Source organism: Pinus tabuliformis, chromosome 2_1 (assembly GCF_031772625.1).
Source record: "Pinus tabuliformis cultivar Carrire ecotype Pingquan chromosome 2_1, CPIR1, whole genome shotgun sequence".
NCBI classification, from domain to species: domain Eukaryota; kingdom Viridiplantae; phylum Streptophyta; class Pinopsida; order Pinales; family Pinaceae; genus Pinus; species Pinus tabuliformis.
The window spans coordinates 917,420,486-917,445,190 of record NC_142299.1 but is presented as its reverse complement, the minus strand read 5'-3'; the positions used below and the strand labels follow the sequence as shown (position 1 = coordinate 917,445,190).

The 24,705-nt window shown below is 40.7% G+C and overlaps 2 protein-coding genes across 5 annotated transcripts in view; one reads left to right on the top strand and one right to left on the bottom strand.

Annotated features, from left to right (window-relative positions):
• LOC149203640 (Mitochondrial import inner membrane translocase subunit Tim17/Tim22/Tim23 family protein) overlaps positions 1 to 24,705 on the bottom strand; it is a 100,160-nt gene that overhangs the window by 52,766 nt on the left and 22,689 nt on the right. The gene's annotated exons all lie outside the window — the stretch shown is intronic.
• Positions 12,267 to 17,272, top strand: LOC149203641 (monothiol glutaredoxin-S12, chloroplastic-like). Its single transcript, XM_089403678.1, has 4 exons — positions 12,267 to 12,271; positions 12,539 to 12,712; positions 13,072 to 13,142; positions 16,539 to 17,272. Exons 1-4 carry the CDS (start codon positions 12,267 to 12,269, stop codon positions 17,078 to 17,080), a joined length of 792 nt encoding a protein of 263 aa, XP_089259804.1. The 3' UTR covers positions 17,081 to 17,272.

Below are 24,705 nucleotides of genomic sequence, written 5' to 3'. Positions count from 1 at the left end.
TCCCAAAATCGGGACTACCAGATTTATTTTTCATTATGTTCCTTTCAATGTTACAATACATATATATATACATGCCGAAGCATCCATAAACCCCAATCCATTAACCCTGGATTAGAACATAACTGTAGTTGTCTTGAGCAGATCTACAAAATACCGTGGACAGAAAACCAGCATGCCCAAAACCATGTGTGAAATCCATGCATAAAACCATAGGTAGGTCCGCCCACCTAATATACGGTCCAAAAAAAAAATCCTGTGTGCTGCCCTGGACCCCGTGAAGGGGGCTATCGCCCCCTGCATACCCCCCTGTAGCGCTCGACGCAACATACAAGGGGGTTTTTGCCCCCTCGCGCGTGGGGTAGTCGTGGAAAGAATATAACACAACCCAACACTCTAGATGAACTCAACTAGCAATAGGACTGATTTGGAGACCCTTTTCTCGCCCTTTATTACAATAGATGTACCCACTGCAGAAACCCTAGTTTTTGCCACACATGTGAAGGAGTTTACCCAAGAAACAGTCCCAAATAAGTTCGATCTTCCTCTTCCCTTACTCGTTGGTTAGTAGGTTGCCTTCTTGTGAACCTTGCACTCCTTCTATTTCAAACCTTGACCGAAAAATGCTTACTCTGAAATGAGGCCGAGTGGCCTATTTATAGTTGTTTCCCATGATAATAAGCCGACTCGACAGTGAGCTAGGTCGACGTGTCATTTGGAGAGGTATTATTATTCTTCTTGAATCCGACTTGAAGGAGGCGTCTTTCCTAGGTCTTGGAGGGCCTTCCTATATATTTAATGACTCATACAAAAATGTAACATGCCCAAGAAGGGTCCTTCATACATGACATTGACTCAATTTAACTTTTATGACTAGATGACAAAACATAAAGGTTCACATTGGGAACCTTAAATAAAATACAATTCCTTGATCATGAAACCCATGATTCAAGTACTTGCAAAAATAATATTTTCTTCTTTTCACCAATTACATAAAATCACAATTACATACGTCATTATGAAGACCGAACCTAGTTACACTTTTCAACACTGCCTTTTAACTAGGGAGGTATTCATAAAGGTACTTGGTCATTCTCAATCTGAAGAATTTATCATAAGAAGAGTCAGATTGGTAACCCATTTGTTTAGCATCATATCAACCAGCATTGTCACATAGCAAGGCCTTGACTAACAGCTCTATCTCTCCACGAGATCTAAGCACAATGCTGGCAAGACCAATGATGTATAGACACCCTCATCATTGTCTCTCTCGGAACAAACCCAACCGGATTCTCAAGGTGTATTCCACTAGGACTATTCTTATCTTGGATTCCCAGTCCTCAAAGAATATCGGTCCTCTACGACTACTCTTATCTTGGATGCCCTAACTCATCCTCAAAGAGTATCAGATGCCAGATGTTTACCCAATCCTCCATTCTATCTTCCCAAGTGAAGACAAGAATGATGTGTCTATCTCTCCCTCTTAATTAGGGAGGACATATCTATTCCAATAAAGGAATGTACTCATTCCTACGGAAGGAATGTACCTAAGCTCCCTCTTGGCTTAGGAATTTTGCTTCCAAGTAAGAAACTTGTTTCCAGGCTCCCTCTTAGTTAGGGACCTATGAAAATTTTTGAATCTACACATCGGAAATCCTACTGCAATCACTGGTTTATCATCTCCTACTTGTTCTTTACATTCAACGAGTTATTTAATTATTTAAACAGCGATGAAAACACTATTGCAGACTACACATACATGCAGATCATGAACTGAAATAAAATGAGACAATCACACAAGGGACACCGTTATTTCTGGATAATCGTCCCCAGAAAAACCAAAAGCGGGAAAATCGCTGCAGCAGCTCTGAGGGTTTTATTATTAACCAGTAGTTCTGAATACACTCTAGATGTCCTCTTGGCTATCCAGTTATAGAGATAAAAATATACTGGCAGAAACCTAAGTGAGATTACCTCACTACACCCGGCAAAAATCTCTTCGTTCTGGCAATTGGACTGATTGTCCCCTGCTACAACTGCGTTGCCGCTGTGGAGCACACTAGGACACTGTTTCAGCACTGTGCTGCCTCCTCTGCCTCCTGAAGCTCTGATGTCAGCCTTTCCGGTCGATTCTGCTGGTCATCAGGCTGAATTCGGATTTCTGCTGGAGGGTGGCTCTTCCCTTTCGCTGGAAATGCGTGGGCCCTTCCTGGCCCAGCATCAGCCTCACAAGGTCTGTGCTGCCTCCTCTGGAATCTTTCTGCCTCTCTTTGTTGTGTATTCGAGGTCCCGAAGAATATCCTATGACCTCAACTATCCCTGCCCCTCTGCTGCAACAGATCACTTGCTCGATTTTCTCAGCAAACCTCACCCCAGAAATATCGAACTCTTTGATCTTTCAAGTGTATCTACAACTAACCCTCAAGCCTCCTCTTATACTTTTCTTGTTGATGAATCAACGATCGAGATTAAGCCCCTAATCAACGGCTAAGATTAAAACAGACTTTGATCCTTGTCACTTAGAAGTTTCTCACCCATATTCTTATTAATACCCATTAATATTTTTATTTTCCTAAGTTTAGACTTAGGAACCTGTTGACCACTACATGTCAACGACCCATAGCAGTGCACCCCCTTTTTTCGCAAAAGGGATAGCACCTGATCAATGTGTCTGTGCCGTCCAACTATCATCATCAACCTGATCTTCAAGTTATAATGTAAACCCATTTTGCATGTATATGATGTAAATAATCTTAGCAAATCTGTGTCGTGTATGTAATTGCCTAGGTAAACCTACTTTTTTGGTGACAATCTACATTCTGGGAGGTTTTTTGTCTCACCAATCCATTCTCGGATGGTCGGCAAAGTTTTCCTTCAGTGTTACCCCAAAACAGGAATGGATTTTGTCACTGGGATCTTAGGGGAGTCTTGGTGTTCTAGATCGAGTCTATGTAAAAGTGATTTGGGAATAATCCTTACTATTTGGTTAGGTTATTTTATTACAAATTGCTTGGCATGCTAGATTATATTTGTGTCGCAGAAATGGGTAGTCTGTGAGGGTCTTTTACAAATGGGTTTTCCCCCTTTTGATGTATAAAAACATGAAATTATGATATAAAGTGTTTTGAGGGTTGGAAAAAATAATTTATCCCCTCATAGGTTAATTAATTAAATTTTCTGGCAAAAAAATTAATTAAAATCCTAAGCCAAAAATTTAATTAATTCTAGGTCCTAGATAAATTTAAATTCTCCAAAGGAAATATTCGTCGGTCCTTAAAATTTAAATTTTAAAAGGTCTCGGGACTAAGGTAAGTTAATTATTTTGCTAAATTCTAAGCCTTTGGTCCCTAGGATTAAGTCAAAGTCAAAATTTTGAGGAAATTAATTCAAAAATTTAATTTTTGAATTAATTAAAATGCATTTAATTGAAAATTTTGAATTTCCTCAAGAATTTAAAATTTCGACGGATGAGATTAAAAGAAATTTTGATCCTCATCAACGGTCGAGATTGCTTTGACAAGGATCACTCGAACTAGCCGTTGGAGGATTTATCTTTAAATAGGAAGTCATTTGTCAATCAATTCATCCGATCTTTGAATCGTGTACTAAGCTCTCAAGCTCTCTTGTATACTTTTTTGAATTAATGCAAAAGTCTTTGGGGTTTCAACGCGCTGTAGTGTTCCTCTTCATGAATTTATGGTAACATTGTTTTAATTTCTGCTTAATATTATGTGAAAATTGTCAATCAATAGCTCTCTTAGAATAATCTGAATACAGGTATCTTATTCAGTTTGTTAGATCTAGGGTCACATTTTTTATTTGATGATTGATCTAGTGTTTGTAGAAGATCTCTCAGGTTCTCATTGAGTGTTTGGAGATAGTCTTCGGTTGGACCAGCCAACTCTCAACACATATTTTTTGTTAATTTTAGGTATGTTCTATACTAGAGCAATTTATTTCAATTTTCACAGTTAGCTCAATACATTTTCCAGATTAGCAATCACATCATCATTAAAGTAAACTGCAAATAGAACATAAATATAAATCGCAGAAGACAAGCCAAGACAAGAGGACACAAGATGTGGCGCTAGCCAGGGACAAACCCCAATGTGGGGAAACCCTTGATCAATTCTTCTTATATGTTCTTCAATAGTTCAGTAGAGAGAGAGAGAGATAGTACATTTACAACTGAAGTCAACACTTTGACTTATCTAGATGAGAGCATAAATCATCTCTAAGAAGATGATACATGAGATCAGTTGAAGACATGCTGCTTCAACTGATTCTCCAAGGTGACTCCTTCACCTATCATCGTGTTGCATCTCGTCATCATGCTGCACCTCACCGCGCTGCACCCATCATCACAATGTTGGACCTCATGACTGCTGCACCTAATGTTGTACTGTTGTCCCATGTGTCATGATTGAACCATGTTGTCCATGTTAGTTGTCCCATTGCTTGCTTGTTGTCCCTTGCATGCTTGTTGTACCATTGCATGCTTGGTGTACTTGCTGCTAAGTACCATACAGTTGTCCCAATGTTAGTTTGTTGTCCCTTGCATGTTGTTGTACCATTGTGCTATACTTGCAGCACCATGAACTTGCTATATCATACTGCTGCACCTCACCATTGTGTTGCCCCTCATTATGCTATGATACACTTCTTCACTATACCCATCATGTTGCAGCATTCATCAACATGCTACTGCAATATATCATCATCATTGCTGCTTCCATCATCATGCTACTTCAACATATCATCATCCTTGCTACTTCCATCATCATGTTGCTTCAATGTATCGTCATCATTGTTTCTTCCATCATCATGTTGCTTCAATGTATCATCATCATTGCTGCTTCCATCATCATGCTGCTTCAATGTATCATCATCACTGTTTTGGGGCTTCTCTGTTTGCTGCATTGCATGACTGGTTAGGGCATTCTAACAGCCTTCAAAATGTGGCCAGAATAGCCCTCCACAATTGTGGTTGCCTTTCTAGGAGGGGAGGAAAGCCTTGGCTACAATGCTCGGTTGTTCCAACCCGTATTCCACCCTTTGGCCTCCTCTTATCTACTGCGGCTTGCTACAACAAGTTGTCCCTTAGCGGCGGCAACCCTTCTAAGGGATATTCCTTCACCTAACCACCCCAAAACATTCCCCCTACCTCTCAACCTCAAGATATGGATTGCGGCCCTCTTCAACAGCTCCTCGGCCACCTGGAATAGCCTCCTAACTCCTCGTTGTTCTCTTCTAGGCTTGTTGCGGCTAGGGTATATTCATACCACCCTTAGCACAACGTATAGGCTTCCTTTTGATAGCGTCTTAAGGTCTCTCCTTAGACCCTTCATGATTGCGTATTATACTTCTTCATAGGGCAGTGTAGGGCTTCTCCATAGGGCAGTGTAGGGCCTCTCCATAGGGTTGTGTTAGGGCTTCTCCATAGGGCAGCGTAGGGCCTCTCCATAGGGTTGCGTTAGAGCTTCTCCATAGGGCCTCTCCATAGCGCTGCGTTGGGCTTCTCCATTGGGTAGCGTAGGGCCTCTCCATAAGGCTGCGTTAGGGCTTCTCCATAGGGCAGCGTAGGGCCTCTCCATAGGGCTGCGTTAGGGCTTCTCCATAGGGCAGCGTAGGGCCTAGGGCACTCCCTCTAGATTAGGGCAACGTTATCCCTTACGATCTCTCCTCCTACTAAAACCCAAAGACAAGTAGAGAGGAAGAGATCCCAAGTGTGCGTTGAAATGACTTGAAGGCCACCTCTATTTATACTAAAACGTTGAGCACAAGTGGGGTTTATTTGGTTGTTGGCCGACCTTGACGAATAGTCCCATAACACTAATAAATTCATATCTCCATGAATACTTATCGAAATCGGATGATCTTTAGATCAATCTTAGACCTCTCGATGAGAGGGATCCAAGGAAAATATCAACTGCCATTAGTAAGATGATCCACATGGAGGTTGGCCCTAGTTGCCAATTTTAACACTCCCTCTCAACTAGGGAGAACTCTATCTGCTGATTCATTTGTCCGACTGTACTATCTCTGCCATCAGTGCCCTGCACTGCTGAGCTCTGCTCTACTAAGCTTTGCTCTGCTATGCTCTACTCTGCTTTGCTCTGCTGAACTGAAGAAGAATTGATCGAGAATGTCTCATACCATTCTCTACTGACCCAAAGTCAGTTTCATCTGAAAAGAGTGTCATATCACTCTTACTGACCCGAAGTCAGTTTTATTGATCCCAGATCAATATCACAAGAGAGTGTCTCAATGTTGAAATTTGGTACCGGAGGACAGGTGGTTCCCTTAGGCTTTGATCTTTGGCCTAGGGAAAAGTGTCCAAAAGAATTTAATTTTTCTCCTAAAGTAACTTTATAATTTTTATAAAGTTAAATCTAATTTAAAAGTGACTTTAAGTGATAAAGTTACTAAGTCTAATTTTAAAGTGACTTTTATAAAGTCAATGAAAAATTAGAAAGGAAAAGTGACTTTGGAAATAAATGACTAAGTGGGTCTTTATTAAAGTGGGGTGAATTAAAAAATAGAAAGTGAGATTTAAATGAGCATTTAATCTCAGCCATTGATCTAAATCTATTTCAGCCATTGGATTTAGGGATCACCCAAAAGTCACTTAGGGTTGGGTTAAGGGAGGAAAAGGAGGAAAAGATCATTCATTCTTTCATGAGCAGATTGAGAGAAGGAGAGCAAGAGAGCAAGGGAGATTTCTGGGCGGTGTAACAGCAAAGCTGAAAGCGGAGTAACAGCAAAGCTGAAAGCGGTGTAACAGCAAAGCTGAAAGCGGTGTAACAGCAAAGCTGAAAGCGGAGTAACAGCAAAGCTGAAAGCGGTGTAACAGCAAAGCTGAAAGCGGTGTAACAGCAAAGCTGAAAGCGGTGTAACAGCAAAGCTGAAAGCGGAGTAACAGCAAAGCTGAAAGCGGTGTAAGAGCAAAGCTGAAAGCGGAGTAACAGCAAAGCTAAAAGCGGTGTAACAGCAAAGCTGAAAGCGGAGTAACAGAAAAGCTGAAAGCGGAGTAACAGCAACAGTCGCGGTGTAACAGCAACAGCCGCGGTGTAACAGCAACAGCAGCGGTGTAACAGCAACAGCCGCGGTGTAACAGCAACGGTGTTTCGGCAAGGCTGAGATAAGTTGTAAAAGTCTGTTTGTTGATTTTTGTGTGCTGAACATTTCTCCTACTGTAAAAAGGCATTTTCCAGAAATAAAGAAGAGCTCTCAAACTGGTTTTCCCCAAGAGTTGTAGGGGGTTTTTTCAGGGTCAAGTTGACCAAAAATCTCAGTGTTTAAATGTGTTTTAATGGCTGTTTATTATTGCTTATTTTTATTTCTGCAATTTCCAGCATTCTGTAAAATTTCCAGAATTTGTGTTTTCAGCAATATTTATTTTTTCCAGCTTGTTGAATGTATGGTTATGGGAAAGGGCATTTAACTATATGGGAGAAATAAGGAGAAACTGAAAACCGGGGTGGGAAATGAGAAATTTCTACATGGTATCAGAGCTTGAGTGCTGAAGGGCAGTTTGGGACAGCAAAAGGAAAAATTACAGTTGCTGATTTTTCACTCAGAAAATTCCAACAAGCTGATTTTTCATAAACAGCAGTTTTACCTTTACTACAGCAGTGCTATTTTTTCAGTTTTAAGACAGCAAGATGTCATTGGGATTGAGGGTAGAGGATAGGTTGGATGGACATACAAATTACAGCGTTTGGAAGGAGAGAATGCAGAGTATCTTTGAGGAGGCAGAAGTCTGGGATATCATGGTGCATACAGCACAGCACCCTGTTGTTGTGCCTACTGATGCAACTCAGTTGGCTGCTTATAATAAAAAGAACAACAAGGGCAAGAGGTTGATTCTAGACGGAATCAAAGACCATTGCATTCCTCATGTGAGAGGAAAGAGCAATGCCCATGAGATGTGGACAGCATTGTCCAATCTCTACCAGAGTACCAATGAGAACCGAAAAATGGTCCTGAAGGAGAAGCTGAAGAACATTAAGATGGGTAATGATAGTGCAGCTGGATATCTCACAAAGATTACTAATGTGAGAGATGAGTTGGCAGCGATTGGAGAGGCCATTCCACCCACTGAGTTGGTGCGGATTGCAGTGAATGGCCTCCCCCGTTCATGGTTGAACTTTGCTGATAGGGTTTGTGCACGTGAGACCCTTCCCACATGGGAGAGGTTTTGGGATGATTGCATTCAGACAGAGATCAGGAAAGGACAGCTTGGGGCAGCCAAGCCAGTTGAGCAGGATGAGGACGTAGCACTGGTGGCAGGAGGCAAGAAAGGCAAAGGGAAGAAGCAGGCTTCCACAAGCGGTGGTGGGGGCAAAGGCAAAGGTAAAGGTAAACAGGGGAACACACAGAAGGACTATTCCAAGGTGAAGTGTTGGAATTGTCAGAAGATGGGACACTATGCAGTTGTGTGTCCGGAGAAGAAGAAGAAGAAGGGGAAGAACCAGGACGTGGCAGCTTCAGCAGAGATTGAGGACTTTGCAGGTCGTTTTGACCGAGAGTTTTCGTTCACTACGTGTGAGTCCTCTAGTGCAGGATCACCTGCCACACAGGTTCAGAGGGAGCATGCTTTTCCCTCGACTAGTGGAGCATCTTCAGGTATCTGGTATGTGGACAGTGGGGCTTCACGTCACATGACAGGAGTCCGTGAGTACTTCTCAGAGCTTTCAGAGAGTGGCACTGATATCGAGGTAGTACTCGGTGATGACAGAGTTGTTAGAGCAGTCGGGGTGGGGACAGTGACATTTCAGAGGGAGTCCAAACCTCCCTTGAAGGTGTCAGAGGTTCTTTATGTGCCAGGGATGAGGAAGAACCTCATATCCGTCTCAGCTTTGGAGGACAGAGGATATGAGGTACTGTTCAGGGGAGGACAGGTGTTGATGTATCCCAGGGGCACTCCAGCTGATTCAGCTAGAGTGATAGGTGTACGCCATGCAAAGGTGTACAAGTTTGCATTCCAGCCCCTTTTGGCATTGAGCAGTAGTACCGACAGCAGAGCTAGCAGTTCTGAGCTGTGTGAAATTTGGCACCGCAAGATGGGACACATGTATCATGGAGCCTTGAGGACATTGGGGGAGATCACTACAGGTGTGCCAGATTTCAGTACTGATCACTTTGATACTTGCAGAGGTTGTGCGATGGGCAAGTTTGCCAAATCCCCTTTTCCCAGTAGTGACAGCACAGCGACTGGGATACTTGATTTGATTCATTCCGATGTGAGCGGTCGGATGTCTCATGTTTCCTTGAGTGGATATGAGTACTATGTTGTATTCATTGATGATCACTCCAGGAGGACCTGGATTTATTTTTTGAAGACCAAGAGTGAGGTCTTCAAGCGGTTTCAGGAGTTCAGAGCTCTTGTGGAGACACAGACAGGTCGAAAGATCAAGTCCCTGAGGTCGGACAATGGAGGAGAGTACACCCTTGGAGAGTTTGTTGACTATTGTGCGGAGGCAGGCATTAGGAGGGAGTTCACTGTTCCTTACAACCCCCAGCAGAACGGGGTTGCGGAGAGGAAGAACAGATCCATCATAGGGGCTGCCAAAGCCATGTTACATGATCAGGGGTTGCCATTGTTCTTGTGGGCAGAGGCCTGCAACACAGCTGTTTACTTGCAGAACAGGAGTCTGCATCGTGCCTTGGGGCACATGACTCCGGAGGAGGCTTTCTCTGGGAAGAAGCCTGATCTTGGTCATCTTCATATCTTTGGATGCATTACATACTCCTATATACCCAAGGAGAAGAGGACCAAACTAGAGCCCACCGCAGAGAAGGGTATCTTTGTGGGCTACAGTGAGACCTCAAAGGCCTTTCGGATTTACATTCCTGCACAGAGGAGAGTTGTTGTCAGACGGGATGTGAAGTTCGAGGAGGACAGGGCCTTTAGGATGTCACGGGAGTTAGAGTATCTGGATCAGCCAGACCCTCAGCAGCAGTTGAGTCAGTCGCAGGAATCCAGTGGGCAGAGATCAGGAGGATCCGGAGGTACATCTATGAGGATGTCAGGCCCATCAGTGAGCAGTGGCTCGCCGAGCCAGAGGGGTGGTGCTCCGGGCAGCATGCAGAGCAGTTCACTAGGGAGTCCACTGATGGACAGTTCACACGGTACCTCAGCTTCTACAGGTTCAGGTGCAGGCAGGAGGACAGCAGACAAACAGTCAGGAGTTCAGGCTACTGATGGTGATGAGGAGGAGGAGTTTCATTCTCCTATGGGAGAAGCATGCTCAGGGAAGAGGAAGCCCAAGTGGCTTCAGGACACCTTGAGAGATGCCACATCTGTTGCTGAGCCGAAGAGGCCGGTCAGAGAGAGTAGACCACCTGAGAGGTTTTGTAGTTATATGGCGATGGTTGCCAGCATCCTTGACTCTGAGCCTTCTAGCTATGAGGAGGCAGCTAGCCAGCAGGTCTGGAGAGAGGCCATGCAGGAGGAGTATTCTTCTATCATGAAGAATGATGTTTGGGAGGTGGTGCCGAGGCCTGAGGGCAAATCCGTGGTTACTTCCAGATGGCTTTACAAGGTAAAGCATGCTGCAGATGGCAGCATTGAGAAATTCAAAGCAAGGTTTGTGGCTAGAGGGTTCTCCCAGGTAGAGGGAGTTGATTATGAGGAGACCTTCGCTCCCGTGGCTCGATATACTTCGATACGCTCCATTATATCAATAGCAGCAGAGATGGGTTGGAAGATCCACCAGATGGATGTGAAGACCGCATTTCTCAATGGCTTCATACAGGAGGAGGTGTACATTGAGCAGCCACAGGGCTTTGAGGTGCATGGGAAGGAGTCCCATGTGTGCAGACTGAAGAAGGCCCTTTATGGCCTGAAGCAAGCTCCCAGAGCTTGGTACTCCAGGATAGATACATACTTGCAGGGGATGGGTTTCACAAAGAGTGAGGCAGATCCGAACCTTTACTTTATTGTGATTGGTGAGGAGCCTCTCATTCTGGTGTTGTATGTGGATGACTTGATCATTACAGGTGCAGAGAGACTCATAGAGCACTGCAAGAGAGATCTTGCGGCGGAGTTTGAGATGAAGGACATCGGCTTGATGCATTACTTTTTGGGGTTGGAGGTGTGGCAGGAGGAGGGGCATTTCTTCCTGGGGCAGGGGAAGTATATTGTGGACATCCTTAGCAGATTCCACATGGAGGATTGTAGACCCATGTCGACACCGATGATCACCAACTGGAAGAAGCTTCATGCTTCGGATTCCGAGTTGATGGATCCCACATTGTATAGGCAGCTGATTGGTTCCTTGATGTATTTGGTCAACACTAGACCAGATATCTGTTTTGCAGTCAACACGATGAGTCAGTTTATGTGTGAGCCTAGGAAGGTTCACTGGGTGGCTGCAAAACACATTTTGCGGTACTTGCAGGGGACAGTGGATTATGGTCTGGACTACAGGCAGGGAGATGGAGTGAGATTGGCAGGATACACTGATTCTGATTGGGCAGGTTGTGCTTCTGATAGGAAGAGCACTTCAGGGTGCTGTTTTGGGTTGGGTTCAGCATTAGTGTCATGGTTCAGCCGGAAGCAGCAGTCAGTAGCACTGAGTTCAGCGGAAGCAGAGTATATGGCAGCCAGTCTAGCTAGTTGTGAGGCCATCTGGCTTCGCAAGATGTTGTTTGGCTTATTTGGTCAGCCGTTGAGACCTTCAGTGATTTACTGTGATAATCAGAGTTGCATTAAACTCACGGAGAATCCAATATTTCATGATAGGTCAAAGCATATCGGGATCAGATATCATTTCATCAGAGACTATGTTCAGAAGGGAGCTGTGAAGCTTGAGTATATTTCCACTGATGAGCAGGTTGCAGATATTCTTACCAAAGCCTTACCACGTGTAACGACCCAGCTAAATTAATCCATTTTATAAAATTTTAAACTTTATAATAAAACCAATTATGAGGAAATTTAAACTATAAGTATGTTAAGTTTATATATACAAATTAAATTTAAAACATATATAAGTTTAAATTTTATAAAATATATAATTTAACCTTATAATATATATATATATTAAAATTTCAAAAAATGTATTTTGAATGTTATAAAGTATATATATATATAACTTTGTATAAAGTAAAATGTTATAAGTAGAAATAAAACTTTATATATAATGTTATAAAGTATAAATAAAACTTTATATATAAGAATGTATAAAGTATATAAATTAAAACTTTGCAGATATATAAAAGTTTATATGCTACAAGGTTAATAAATCGATCCATGAAATAGTATGCGGTAACCTACCAGAACCATCTCTGAAACCATTAATGCGGCCAGGATAGGATAAGAGAGAATTGAATTGCATGCGGGAGGTGTCATGAGGGAGCAGGGCGGTGGCCGGAAGCAGGAGGGTGGCCACCGCCAAGACTGCCTATATATATCGCTATCCTGTACCGATGCAAGGAGGAGAAAAAGGGAGCAGTGAAACCAGAGGGGGAAAATGGAGCACTGAAACCAGAGGAGGAGAAATTGAGCAGTGAGAGAAAAATTTGCTATTGGCAGAGCTTTAGTTCGTCTGAGGTCCTGGGCACGGGGGACAGTGGGCTTCTGTGAGAAGCTTGCTGGATTGGGTAGCCAGTTTCTATTCGATCAGGCTGGGCGGAATTGGTCTCCCTGGGTAATTGGAGCTCAACAGCAACAGTATCGACAGCTTCACAGGATCAGCAAGCAGTTCAGGTAAGTGCAAAAATTAAGTTTTTAAACTTCCTGTTTTTCAGTTTATGAATATTTACATGTTTTCTGTATTTCGAATTTTGGGCATTACACATGGTATCAGAGCTATGTTCAAACCCTGCCGACCTCATAGGGCCTTATAGTTTTCAAACCTTGGTAATTTTTCTGTTGTTCTATCAACTTTTGCAATGTGTCTGCAATTATTCGGTTGCAGAGGTTCGACAGAGCAAAATTTATAAAACCAAGTACCGACCCGTATGAACGCGGCATAAAAATTCCCTTAGTTGATGCGGAATCGCCACATTTTGTGCATCGCTTCCATTCTTTGTTTAGGTAATCCCTGCGGTTTATCTGAAATTTAGGTCGCTGGTTCGAAACCGGCAAGGCGGAAGAGTATTTTTCCGCTTTCATCGTTTGGTCGATGGTGAATACGGCAAGTCGGAATCGTGTTATACCTTCCGCTTGTTTATACTATCCAAACTTCTTAAACAGATAACCAAAACTGCGTTGATGTATATTGCGGTCCGGTGCGGTGCGCCCACTGTTACCTAGATCATGGTCATATAACACGGAATTATCACCGTTGGTTCGGTGCAATGGGAGTCCCAATTTGCCAATCATAGGAGCCAGCGGATTTTTATTACACACACCATGTAACCTGAGGCACCCATGTCTACCGGGAATTCAAATGAGTAATCTATATTGACACGTCCACCAATTCTATTTCGTGACTCCAGCCCAACGACCTTGAATGAGGCATTCCGATGAGCACGAACCGCTGCTATCCCACCAAATCCACCACCGATGGCAATTACTGAAGGAGAGAAAGAATGATCCTTGTTCTAAAGCAGTGGAGTCGTTTCATACGCGGGGACCTCTATATCAATAGTCTGGCATCAGCGTGTGGGGGAGGGTCTCAACTCTTAGCGTGTTAATTTTAGGGCGGTTGATCTCGTGGGTTACGTGTTCGATACCTGCCCACTTTACTTTCGGTCTCAACTCTTAGCGTTAGCGTGAATCGAACACCAAAACTTCCACCATAAATAGCCGTCTAAATGACAAATGCGTATTTCGATCGCTATACATATTTAATTTATGTCGGTTCATTTTATTTTTCAGATATTATACTTACTATAATTTAATTTAAAAAATATATATATATGTGGTTATTATATAACAGATGTTTTAACATTTTTTTATTTAAAAATGGATTCGGTTGTCTGCAAAAATTGATAGTAGTAAACCCAATTTTCTCAATTCCACGATGAAAGCAGACTTCAATTTCAGCGTATCTTCCTGACAACACTTCTGCGGAATCCACCTTGACTCGAAATGAATGCGCATATTTATTGATATTAGTAAAACCTTGGGTGGCCTAGAGTGTGAACCCGCTCACAAGCTATTAAAAACCCAGGCTTAATACCAGGTGAAATATCAATGAATGAAGCATGCTTCAGCTGTAGCGTGACTGGAATGCCAGCACGAACATCTGCATCTTCAAATTTCACTGCTATGATGCCACCAGTACGAATATTAAATTATTGTATTTCTGATCATCATTGTGTAATTTCACAGAATGGGTTCCAGATTCTGGAGTTAAAAATTTGTTTTATGGGTGTAAAGCTGGCACACGCATTACGTTAAGCTTAACCCGTTGATTGCAAGTAACACAGTATAAATAGGGCTTGAACTTTATCTATCTAGATTCTATTTATACATACAATCAAGTTCCCTAAAGGTGTAACAAGATAGACACATGTCAACCCACTAACTGAAGGTTAAATGAAATTGCTTAGACTGATTCAAAAAAAAAAAAAAAAATTAGGTTTGAGTAATAAAACTTGCGGTGATACGCAATAAATGATGTTATCCCAATATGACCAGATACAAAAATATAGTTGATATGATTTTTGATGTATTATTTGGTTTGACATGTTAAGAAGCTTTTTCTAAAATATTACATGGTTGAGGGGATTTCTAAAAACTCAGGAAAAACAGTCTTGAATTTCATAGTAGGAACTTTTTCACTGATTATATTGATTTGTAAAATTTTGTAAACCCCTGGTATGATTTTCTTTTATTAGCAAAAAGAGGAACAATAAGATTCCTTCATGTGTTACATCTGGGTCTGAAGGTTACCTAGCATTTCCTTTTCCCCACCTCCACTTCATTTCAATGACCAAACTGTTAACAATTAATGTTATTCAAATCACAACTAAATCCAGCTAGAATTTTCAAAACATGTACCCAACAAACAAATTATCTAAACATATCGTCATCAAGTTTCAAACCTGCTAATGTAATTGATATTATTGAGAATACTGTGTAGTAAATCTAAAAATATTTTTCCTATTATATTTTTGGCAAACCTTTATTTTTTGAATAGTGCCCGGGGTAAATTAAACTGAAAAATAATTATAGTTAGGTTTTGGTTGTTGAAATGATCTGATTTGTTTACTGTGCATGAAAAGCATAGAAAATTTAACAGTTCAGATATCATTTACTTGAAAATAGCCCTCGTCCAAGTTGCATTCACTTCAATGATGCATAATTCTGGATTTATCTTGTTATTATAAGGGAGATCCACTTGGTCAAATTATATGTAGTGGGAGATACCTTGGATATTAGCTTACCATACACTGAATGTTTCAGTTAATGGGTGCACTTCTGTATAATATAATGAGTTGAAAGATTGATGTCTAGTACTCGATTAGTTATAGTACTTGTCCTATAAATAATACTCTTTGAGGTTGTGTGCAGCTAAAATTGTGTAGCAGCTCATATTTTATTTTCTGGGTGAGATTTTAATGTGCTCTATGTTACCTATAAATGCAATAAAAATTAAGTTACTTTAATTCCTTCTCATACTTATTTACTGAAAGGATACAAATTAAATATTTTATTTTCTTGGTGAGATTTTAATTTGCGCTCTATGTTAACTGTAAGTTATTTGCTCATTTTAATTTGCTCTAAAAAGATTAAGTTATTTATTGAGAGAATAAGTATGTATTAGAGAAGGAAGGTGTTCTTACAGCCAGGGTGGGAAAGATAAATAAAATGGAAAAAAATAATGAGAGTTTGACATTTTGGTATGGGAATGCTGCTTTGTGGTTTAGTTTTATCTCCGGTCATTTTAAATTTCTCCCTTGAGAGCAGGGCTCCTTCTGGCTGCTGCTTGCGTTGATATCAATGAGAGTCACTTTTCAACATTATTCAGCTTCTCTTTCATTAAAGAATCCAACTCAGTACCTTGATACTGAGATTCTGGAAAAACAAACTTACTAATAGGATTGGCACTTAATTAAAAGAATCTGTTGGAACCAAATATGAAGAATCGAATTCAGGAGTCTTGCTCAACTGGAACAGAAGAGAAGCATAAATATGAAGATCTAAATTGGGTTGCCAAAATTGATGAAACAACCCTGTTCAATTAAGATAAGAGTTTTATCTTTTTAAGCCCCAAGGTTTAGCTTGATTGGTATATACTCTGGTGCTAAGTCCATGGAAGTCTCGAGATCAAACTGCAAGCAATGGACCCTTGGGAGTTACCAGCAGCTGGCAACCAATCCGTCTTCCATCAGAAATTCTGGCAAAAAAAAAAAATGGGAGGGATCAGACAATGTGACATATAAATAACTCTAATAAATCTGAAGGAATTGCTTTCATCAGGGTACAGTTCTTTGGTGTTTCACTTAACAAGTTTGTTATTAAGTTTAGTGAGTCTGCGTAGAATACAATGATTAGAAATTAAGAAGCTAAATTTTTTTGATGGAATTCTATGAGACTAAAAGCGGAACCTCTTTGATGTGAGAATATATCTAAATTTAAGCATGTTTGCCTCATCCAAAACCTGTCGCTTTACAGATTGCCCTTGTTGATGTACCTGATCGCACTACTTTGACTGGTGCATGGAAAGTTTGGATGGAGGAGCACATAAATGCTATAGGTAAGGTTCCTCCTGGAAATGAATCTGGTAACACCATATGGGTAAAGAAGAGACAGACCAAGCCTGATCTTCGTCTTACACCTGGCCGGCATGTGCAACTGACAGTGACTTTGGAACAATTGATTGACAAATTGGTAAAGGAGGATGAGATAGTAGTATTTATTAAAGGTTCAAGAACGGCCCCACAGTGTGGATTTTCTCACAAAGTTTTGACAATATTGAATGAACACGGGTTAGATTATGAATCGGTTAATATTCTAGACGAAGATTACAACCCTGGTTTGAGGGAAACATTAAAAGTCTACAGTAGTTGGCCTACATTCCCTCAACTGTTTATAAAGGGAGAGTTTGTAGGGGGTGCTGATATTCTGACAGAGATGGCAGAGAAAAGGGAGCTCCAAGAATGCCTTAAGAGTAAGAAATAGGGAGCTCAGATTTTCTTATAGAAGGGATGTAGGACAGAGGCAGATAAGTTGAGAATGATTATTATGGCTTACCTTTATTCAGCCAACATGTTTAGCAATCATTTCTATTTTTAAGGTGCTAGAATTGAGTCCCTCGCTTCATTAGTTTGTCATTACTAGCGAATGAGTTTGACTGTTGACATTTTATTTGATTGTACGAGATTTACAAAACATGCCACACAATCCTAAATAGACTACGATTTTATGAATTTACACCTTGCATCTCTCAAAACACCTTTTGCTTTTTCTCACATATATACTGATACAGATTAGGTTTCTCTGCTGGTTTCAAACATGTAAGTAACCTTTTGATTCTGACTGTTAATATGGAAGTTGGAAATTGATTTATCATTCTGTGGAGTTTTTTTTATTTTAACTAATAAGAAATTTGTGCATGGAATTGCATGAGCTGATTAAATAAATGGTCGTTGGTAATAAACTCTATCATACATAGAGATACTTGAGGAAAAATGACATAGAAACATAATTTATTTACAGGTACATATTATACTTGATAAAATTAAATCAATGTTTGCATCTAGTAAGAGTTTTGACAAGTAAACTCTCAAGAGTTGGCCGGGGTAAAGTGGTTGCCAAGTGGTTGCCATCTTTTCCTTCCTTCAGGCCATGCATTTACCTGGTGCATGCCAGAAAGACTGGTTTGGCAATGAGAAACCCAGCCCAAAAATTAATCAATTGTGAGAATCATAAGGCAGTACTACCTATTTCTTAAATCTGAGGATCCTAATACTTTCTGGCTTGAGTGCATTAACTTTTAAGCTTTGTTTCCAGGACCCTTGTGAATACAAGTGTCCAATACCTCAACAGAAGGATGAAGCGAAAGCTTAATTATTGACCTCAAAGGCAAAAGAGATGGTTTGACAGTGAAAGCAGTTATAGTGTAATTTTGCACTCCTAACTCTTGATAATTGATTAATACTGTCAACTCTGATCAGGAATGGGCGTTTTGGTTTATCTTATATATTCAGTCAGCTGTTGGAGACCAATATTCACTGCTTAAAATTCCCATGAAGAATGGAGCCAAAGCACATATGATTGAGAGTCAAAGGAAGTAACACAGATGAAATGGTTTTACATATATTGTTATAGACTTAATTGTGCATTTGGTGCTCATTTTTAAGTATCGATTCTTGTTGATTGTTGAATGATTTTGGTAACACTCTTCCCTGGATGAATTTATATTTGTAATGCCTTATAGCTATTGATCTTTGAAATTTTTTTTTTTTCTTTAGGACATATTTGTTGATATGTATCCTGTCTATAATCGTTATTGGAATGCAACCGAAACATATCCTTCTCATCTCTGGCAACTTCCCAACCTCAGGTTTTCAAGGGGATGCGTGAAACATTTTACTCTGAATACAAGAGAACAATTAATGGCTTGATGAGGTAGCTAGAAGAGAAAGTTATGATGAGAGAAATATAGAAGCTCTCATTCTAAATTATCTTATCCATGTCAGGCTGGTAGATGAAGTTATTCCACATGCATAGGATGCATATTGTTGATTTTGGTAGCATACGATGTGCTCTAGCTCCGAAATTTTGTGGAGGGGCTAGAATACATAAGATCTCCCAGACCCATAAATCATTCGGAGAAATTCTACCCTGTTTAGGAGAATATTTTATGAAATAAACTGATACAATTATATATATGCTCTAATCCCTTAAGGGTACAAACACTAATGGAATAACCCTTTGGTGCGTGACACTTGAATAAATTGGGTTACATTTTCTTGATGACAAATATAATTCATCTTATATAGTATGTCAATAGCATGGTCATAAAATATTCATAGTTACAACTTGCATGCATCTAGATGGTACTATGAAATAGGTCTTGGGTTGAATGACATTTAGCTCAGTATATATATGCATCAACCTATTCAAATGGGATGATAAGTATGACTTCTAGTTCTTAGGAAAGATCTGGAATATGGTGAGCTTCTGTAATTTCCAGATTTGTAAAGAAGAAATAAAATGAGTCGCCTAGGACTGCTAAGTACATCAGTGTTGAAAGTGAATAAAAGGATTTCGTTACTTTAGAATTATAAATGTGTATGAGTCCTCTATAAACCCTATTTCAGTCAAAAGCGTTTTGCATCAACCATTAAAGTATCGAAATCATAAACCAGAAACATTTCGAATGATTATAGATGAACGTGAAATTTTGTGACATAATATATGTTTAACTTCTGCTGGTACATGGATACCAAAACGATATATGTAGTTCATTTTATTAAATTATAGTTGTCGAAGGAAAGTTAAGACAGTTAAAGGATTTTACTTCTAATAGAAATTAAGATATTATAAATCGGTTTTGTTATTTTTACATGTCAATATGATCAATGGCATAGAAATCCGGAAGTGAATACATTTTAGATGGAAGTCAAAAGACATGCATAGAAAATGGTAAAAATATGTTATACTGTAGTATCATATGTGAATAAAACATGACTTATTTTGAATATGTTGATGCACGTTTTACGAATGCATGAGTGAGTGTATGATTGCAGATTCAAGTATCCAATTACCGGGATGACCACGTGATGACAGAACCTCAGATCAGTTAAAGCTCCAAGTGATTCTATGATAGGGTAGTAGCCCTAATTTTACTGGAGGGGTGGAGGTGTTACCCACCGTTTATCCTCCGAACCCTGGAGTCATGGGAGGACTGTGCGAGTCACGCTCCCCTAGACGTGTGATGATGACTGCCGGATGCCTACTGGGAATCAGGTCGGTATAGCCGACGCTGTTACCTTCGTGTTATGAATGGTTAGGTCAGTAAGATTGACGCCATGGCATACTCTAGTAGAGGACGGATAGGATGGGAGCAGAAGAGATTAGGGAGGATAGGATGATTTTGAATAGCTTGGGGACCTGGATAGAAAAGGTCCTGTCCATTAAGACCTTGACCTAAAACTCTAAACTTCGGGACGAAGTTCTCTGAAGGGGGGAAATATGTAACGACCCAGCTAAATTAATCCATTTTATAAAATTTTAAACTTTATAATAAAACCAATTATGAGGAAATTTAAACTATAAGTATGTTAAGTTTATATATACAAATTAAATTTAAAACATATATAAGTTTAAATTTTATAAAATATATAATTTAACCTTATAATATATATATATATATATTAAAATTTCAAAAAATGTATTTTGAATGTTATAAAGTATATATATATATAACTTTGTATAAAGTAAAATGTTATAAGTAGAAATAAAACTTTATATATAATGTTATAAAGTATAAATAAAACTTTATATATAAGAATGTATAAAGTATATAAATTAAAACTTTGCAGATATATAAAAGTTTATATGCTACAAGGTTAATAAATCGATCCATGAAATAGTATGCGGTAACCTACCAGAACCATCTCTGAAACCATTAATGCGGCCAGGATAGGATAAGAGAGAATTGAATTGCATGCGGGAGGTGTCATGAGGGAGCAGGGCGGTGGCCGGAAGCAGGAGGGTGGCCACCGCCAAGACTGCCTATATATATCACTATCATGTACCGATGCAAGGAGGAAAAAGGGAGCAGTGAAACCAGAGGAGGAAAAAGGGAGCAGTGAAACCAGAGGGGGAAAATGGAGCACTGAAACCAGAGGAGGAGAAATTGAGCAGTGAGAGAAAAATTTGCTATTGGCAGAGCTTTAGTTCGTCTGAGGTCCTGGGCACGGGGGACAGTGGGCTTCTGTGAGAAGCTTGCTGGATTGGGTAGCCAGTTTCTATTCGATCAGGCTGGGCGGAATTGGTCTCCCTGGGTAATTGGAGCTCAACAGCAACAGTATCGACAGCTTCACAGGATCAGCAAGCAGTTCAGGTAAGTGCAAAAATTAAGTTTTTAAACTTCCTGTTTTTCAGTTTATGAATATTTACATGTTTTCTGTATTTCGAATTTTGGGCATTACACCACGGGGCAAGCATGTCTACTTCAGAGACAAGATGGGTGTGGTGAGGAACACCTTCCTCGGTAAGAGGGAGTGTTGAAATTTGGTACCGGAGGACAGGTGGTTCCCTTAGGCTTTGATCTTTGGCCTAGGGAAAAGTGTCCAAAAGAATTTAATTTTTCTCCTAAAGTAACTTTATAATTTTTATAAAGTTAAATCTAATTTAAAAGTGACTTTAAGTGATAAAGTTACTAAGTCTAATTTTAAAGTGACTTTTATAAAGTCAATGAAAAATTAGAAAGGAAAAGTGACTTTGGAAATAAATGACTAAGTGGGTCTTTATTAAAGTGGGGTGAATTAAAAAATAGAAAGTGAGATTTAAATGAGCATTTAATCTCAGCCATTGATCTAAATCTATTTCAGCCATTGGATTTAGGGATCACCCAAAAGTCACTTAGGGTTGGGTTAAGGGAGGAAAAGGAGGAAAAGATCATTCATTCTTTCATGAGCAGATTGAAAGAAGGAGAGCAAGAGAGCAAGGGAGATTTCTAGGCGGTGTAACAACAAAGCTGAAAGCGGAGTAACAGCAAAGCTGAAAGCGGTGTAACAGCAAAGCTGAAAGCGGTGTAACAGCAAAGCTGAAAGCGGAGTAACAGCAACGCTGAAAGCAGTGTAACAGCAAAGCTGAAAGCGGAGTAACAGCAAAGCTGAAAGCGGAGTAACAGCAAAGCTGAAAGCGGTGTAACAGCAAAGCTGAAAGCGGTGTAACAGCAAAGCTGAAAGCGGAGTAACAGCAAAGCTGAAAGCGGTGTAACAGCAAAGCTGAAAGCGGAGTAACAGCAAAGCTGAAAGCGGAGTAACAGCAACAGTCGCGGTGTAACAGCAACAGCCGCGGTGTAACAGCAACAGCAGCGGTGTAACAGCAACAGCCGCGGTGTAACAGCAACGGTGTTTCAGCAAGGCTGAGATAAGTTGTAAAAGTCTGTTTGTTGATTTTTGTTTGCTGAACATTTCTCCTACTGTAAAAAGGCATTTTCCAGAAATAAAGAAGAGCTCTCAAACTGGTTTTCCCCAAGAGTTGTAGGGGGTTTTTCCAGGGTCAAGTTGACCAAAAATCTCAGTGTTTAAATGTGTTTTAATGGCTGTTTATTACTGCTGATTTTTATTTCTGCAATTTCCAGCATTCTGTAAAATTTCCAGAATTTGTGTTTTCAGCAATATTTATTTTTTCCAGCTTGTTGAATGTATGGTTATGGGAAAGGGCATTTAACTATATGGGAGAAATAAGGAGAAACTGAAAACCGGGGTGGGAAATGAGAAATTTCTACACTCAAACCACTCGTACTGATCCCAAATCAGTTGGAAGCCATCCTCGCATAGGAAGTACGGTAGATACAACGATGCGTCCATCGATTGTACTACTATGGTCCCTAACCCCATTTCCCTGCTCATTGATCAGATGAGAGGTACTTCCCATGAATCCTAGACTGCATGGGTAGGATGCCTCGACAGGAGAACTAATCATCCTGTCCCACAGGAGAACTAATCATCCTGTCCACAGGAGAACTAATCATCTTGTCCCAAATTCACCACGGGGTATCACAGGGGAAGGCTGAGCCATTCACCTTGTACACAGCGCACCATTAGGGGAGGGTGAGTCGCCCTATGGTCATATGTTGCTCCAGTAAGTACCCCAAGCCCCCCAGAGCTCCCAGAGCTCAATGCATGCAACATGCAGGACCCTTATAAGAAGGTCTCTCAATGACTCCAAGTCGTTCGGGAAAGTCACAGATTTGACCTTTCCCCGGGGCTTTGACAAAAATGTCTGCAACCTGTACATTAGTCTCAATGTGATGGAGCCTCCTCGTTCAACGACTTACCATATCCCAGATAAGGTAGTATCTGATGTCTATCTGTTGGAGCAATCATCGAATACGGGATTCCTCAACAATCGAATCCCCCCTGGTTGTCACAGAGAATCACAATGGTATTCATCATGTGTACAAACAGCTCACTGAAGAGCTTCCACAACCAGGCAGCTTCACACGAGATCATACTCGTAGCTATGTATTCGGTCTCGGCGGTGCTTATAGCAACCGACTTCCGCTTCCTGCTCATCCATGATATCGAAGCAGAATCCAAAGAGAAACAGTACTTAGAAGTGCTCTAGTGATCCTCCACACTGCCCGCCCAGTCAGCATTCAAATAATCATGTTGCTTCATATTTTCGGCAGTGTATCTCAATCCATGAGAGGTTCTGCCCCTTAAATATCTCAGAAGATTCTTGGCACCAATCCAGTGGGGCTCAACCAAATATGAGCTCACCATGCCAACTGCAAAACATATATCCAGACGGAAGTTCACCAAGAACATCAATGCAAATGAGTTTATGAAACTCAGAGGCATTTCCCAAATCTAGTTTGGCATCATCACCATATAACTTTTGAAAGTTAAGATCCTCGAGGTAGTCACAGGCTTGCGGTTTACCATTCCACATCTGGAATCCAACTCCCTCTTACTTCTGCAAGTGAGAGGGTATGCACCTATCAGAAATAGGTCGTTCTTAGAAGGTGCCGGTATGAGAGGTCTATCATCCATAACCTTCAAACAATGGTTTGGCTTCACCCTTAGTGAACCTCAACTTCATCACCAATCCTCTCATATCAAACCTGAGATGATTTGCTTCAAGCCATAGAGGGCTTTCTTCCACCTGCATACATGAGATTCCCGATGAATCTCAAACCCCTCGGGTTGTTCCAAGCATGTGAACCTACTACATGAGGGGAATGGTCCCCTTGTAATGTTTTCCTTCGGTACATCTCAGACATGTACCTTCATGCTCCTTTTGAATTCAGGCATCCCAGTCACCATCTGACTCATATCGGGTAAGGTCCCATAATAGACCTCTGGTGCTAGATGTGTCAATTGACATGGTCCCCAATGGACCATCCTGCAACTTGATACAAGTTGCCAACCCTGAACCCATGAAAAAAACATTTTGGAGAATTTCATTTTAATACACGTACCTTTCCATCGATGAATGCCACCCTGAAACCTTTGACTTCCATTGCCGAAATGGACACCAGGTTCTTCTTGCGATAAAGTACATAAAAGAGATTCTGTAAATGAATCGAGTTACCCTCATTCAATTAAGGGGTAACAACCTTTCCGGGATAGGTGGCATCAGCTCCAAGTATAATCCCATGAATGTTTCCACCTCTACCAAATTAGAGAGAGAGCACCCTTCTATTCGATGGAGTGCTTGGGGTTTCTTGCTTTCTTGAAGAGTCAGCCATTTCCTTGATGACCTGCACTGTCATTCCTCTGATCATTGAAGATGTCCCTGGAATGATTGTTATCATCATCAAGTGATGTGTCCCTGCCATTCGGACACTCCTTCGCATAATGGCCGAACTTATTTCAACCAAGGAATCTGCCTTTCCTTCCTCCCTTAGATCCGGACTTCCCATTGAAGTGATCTTTAGGTAGGCCATCAGAAACTTTTGCTGCGCCATTCTGATAATATTCTCTGCTTCAACTTCACCCTTGGTGAATTAAAAGAGGGATGAGGAATCCATTGATCCTTTTGTCCTTTCCCAACTGTCTTAAGTGATCGCTCTTTCGCTCTTGCTTGGGCTTTGTTTTCACCTCAGCTCTGATACCGTG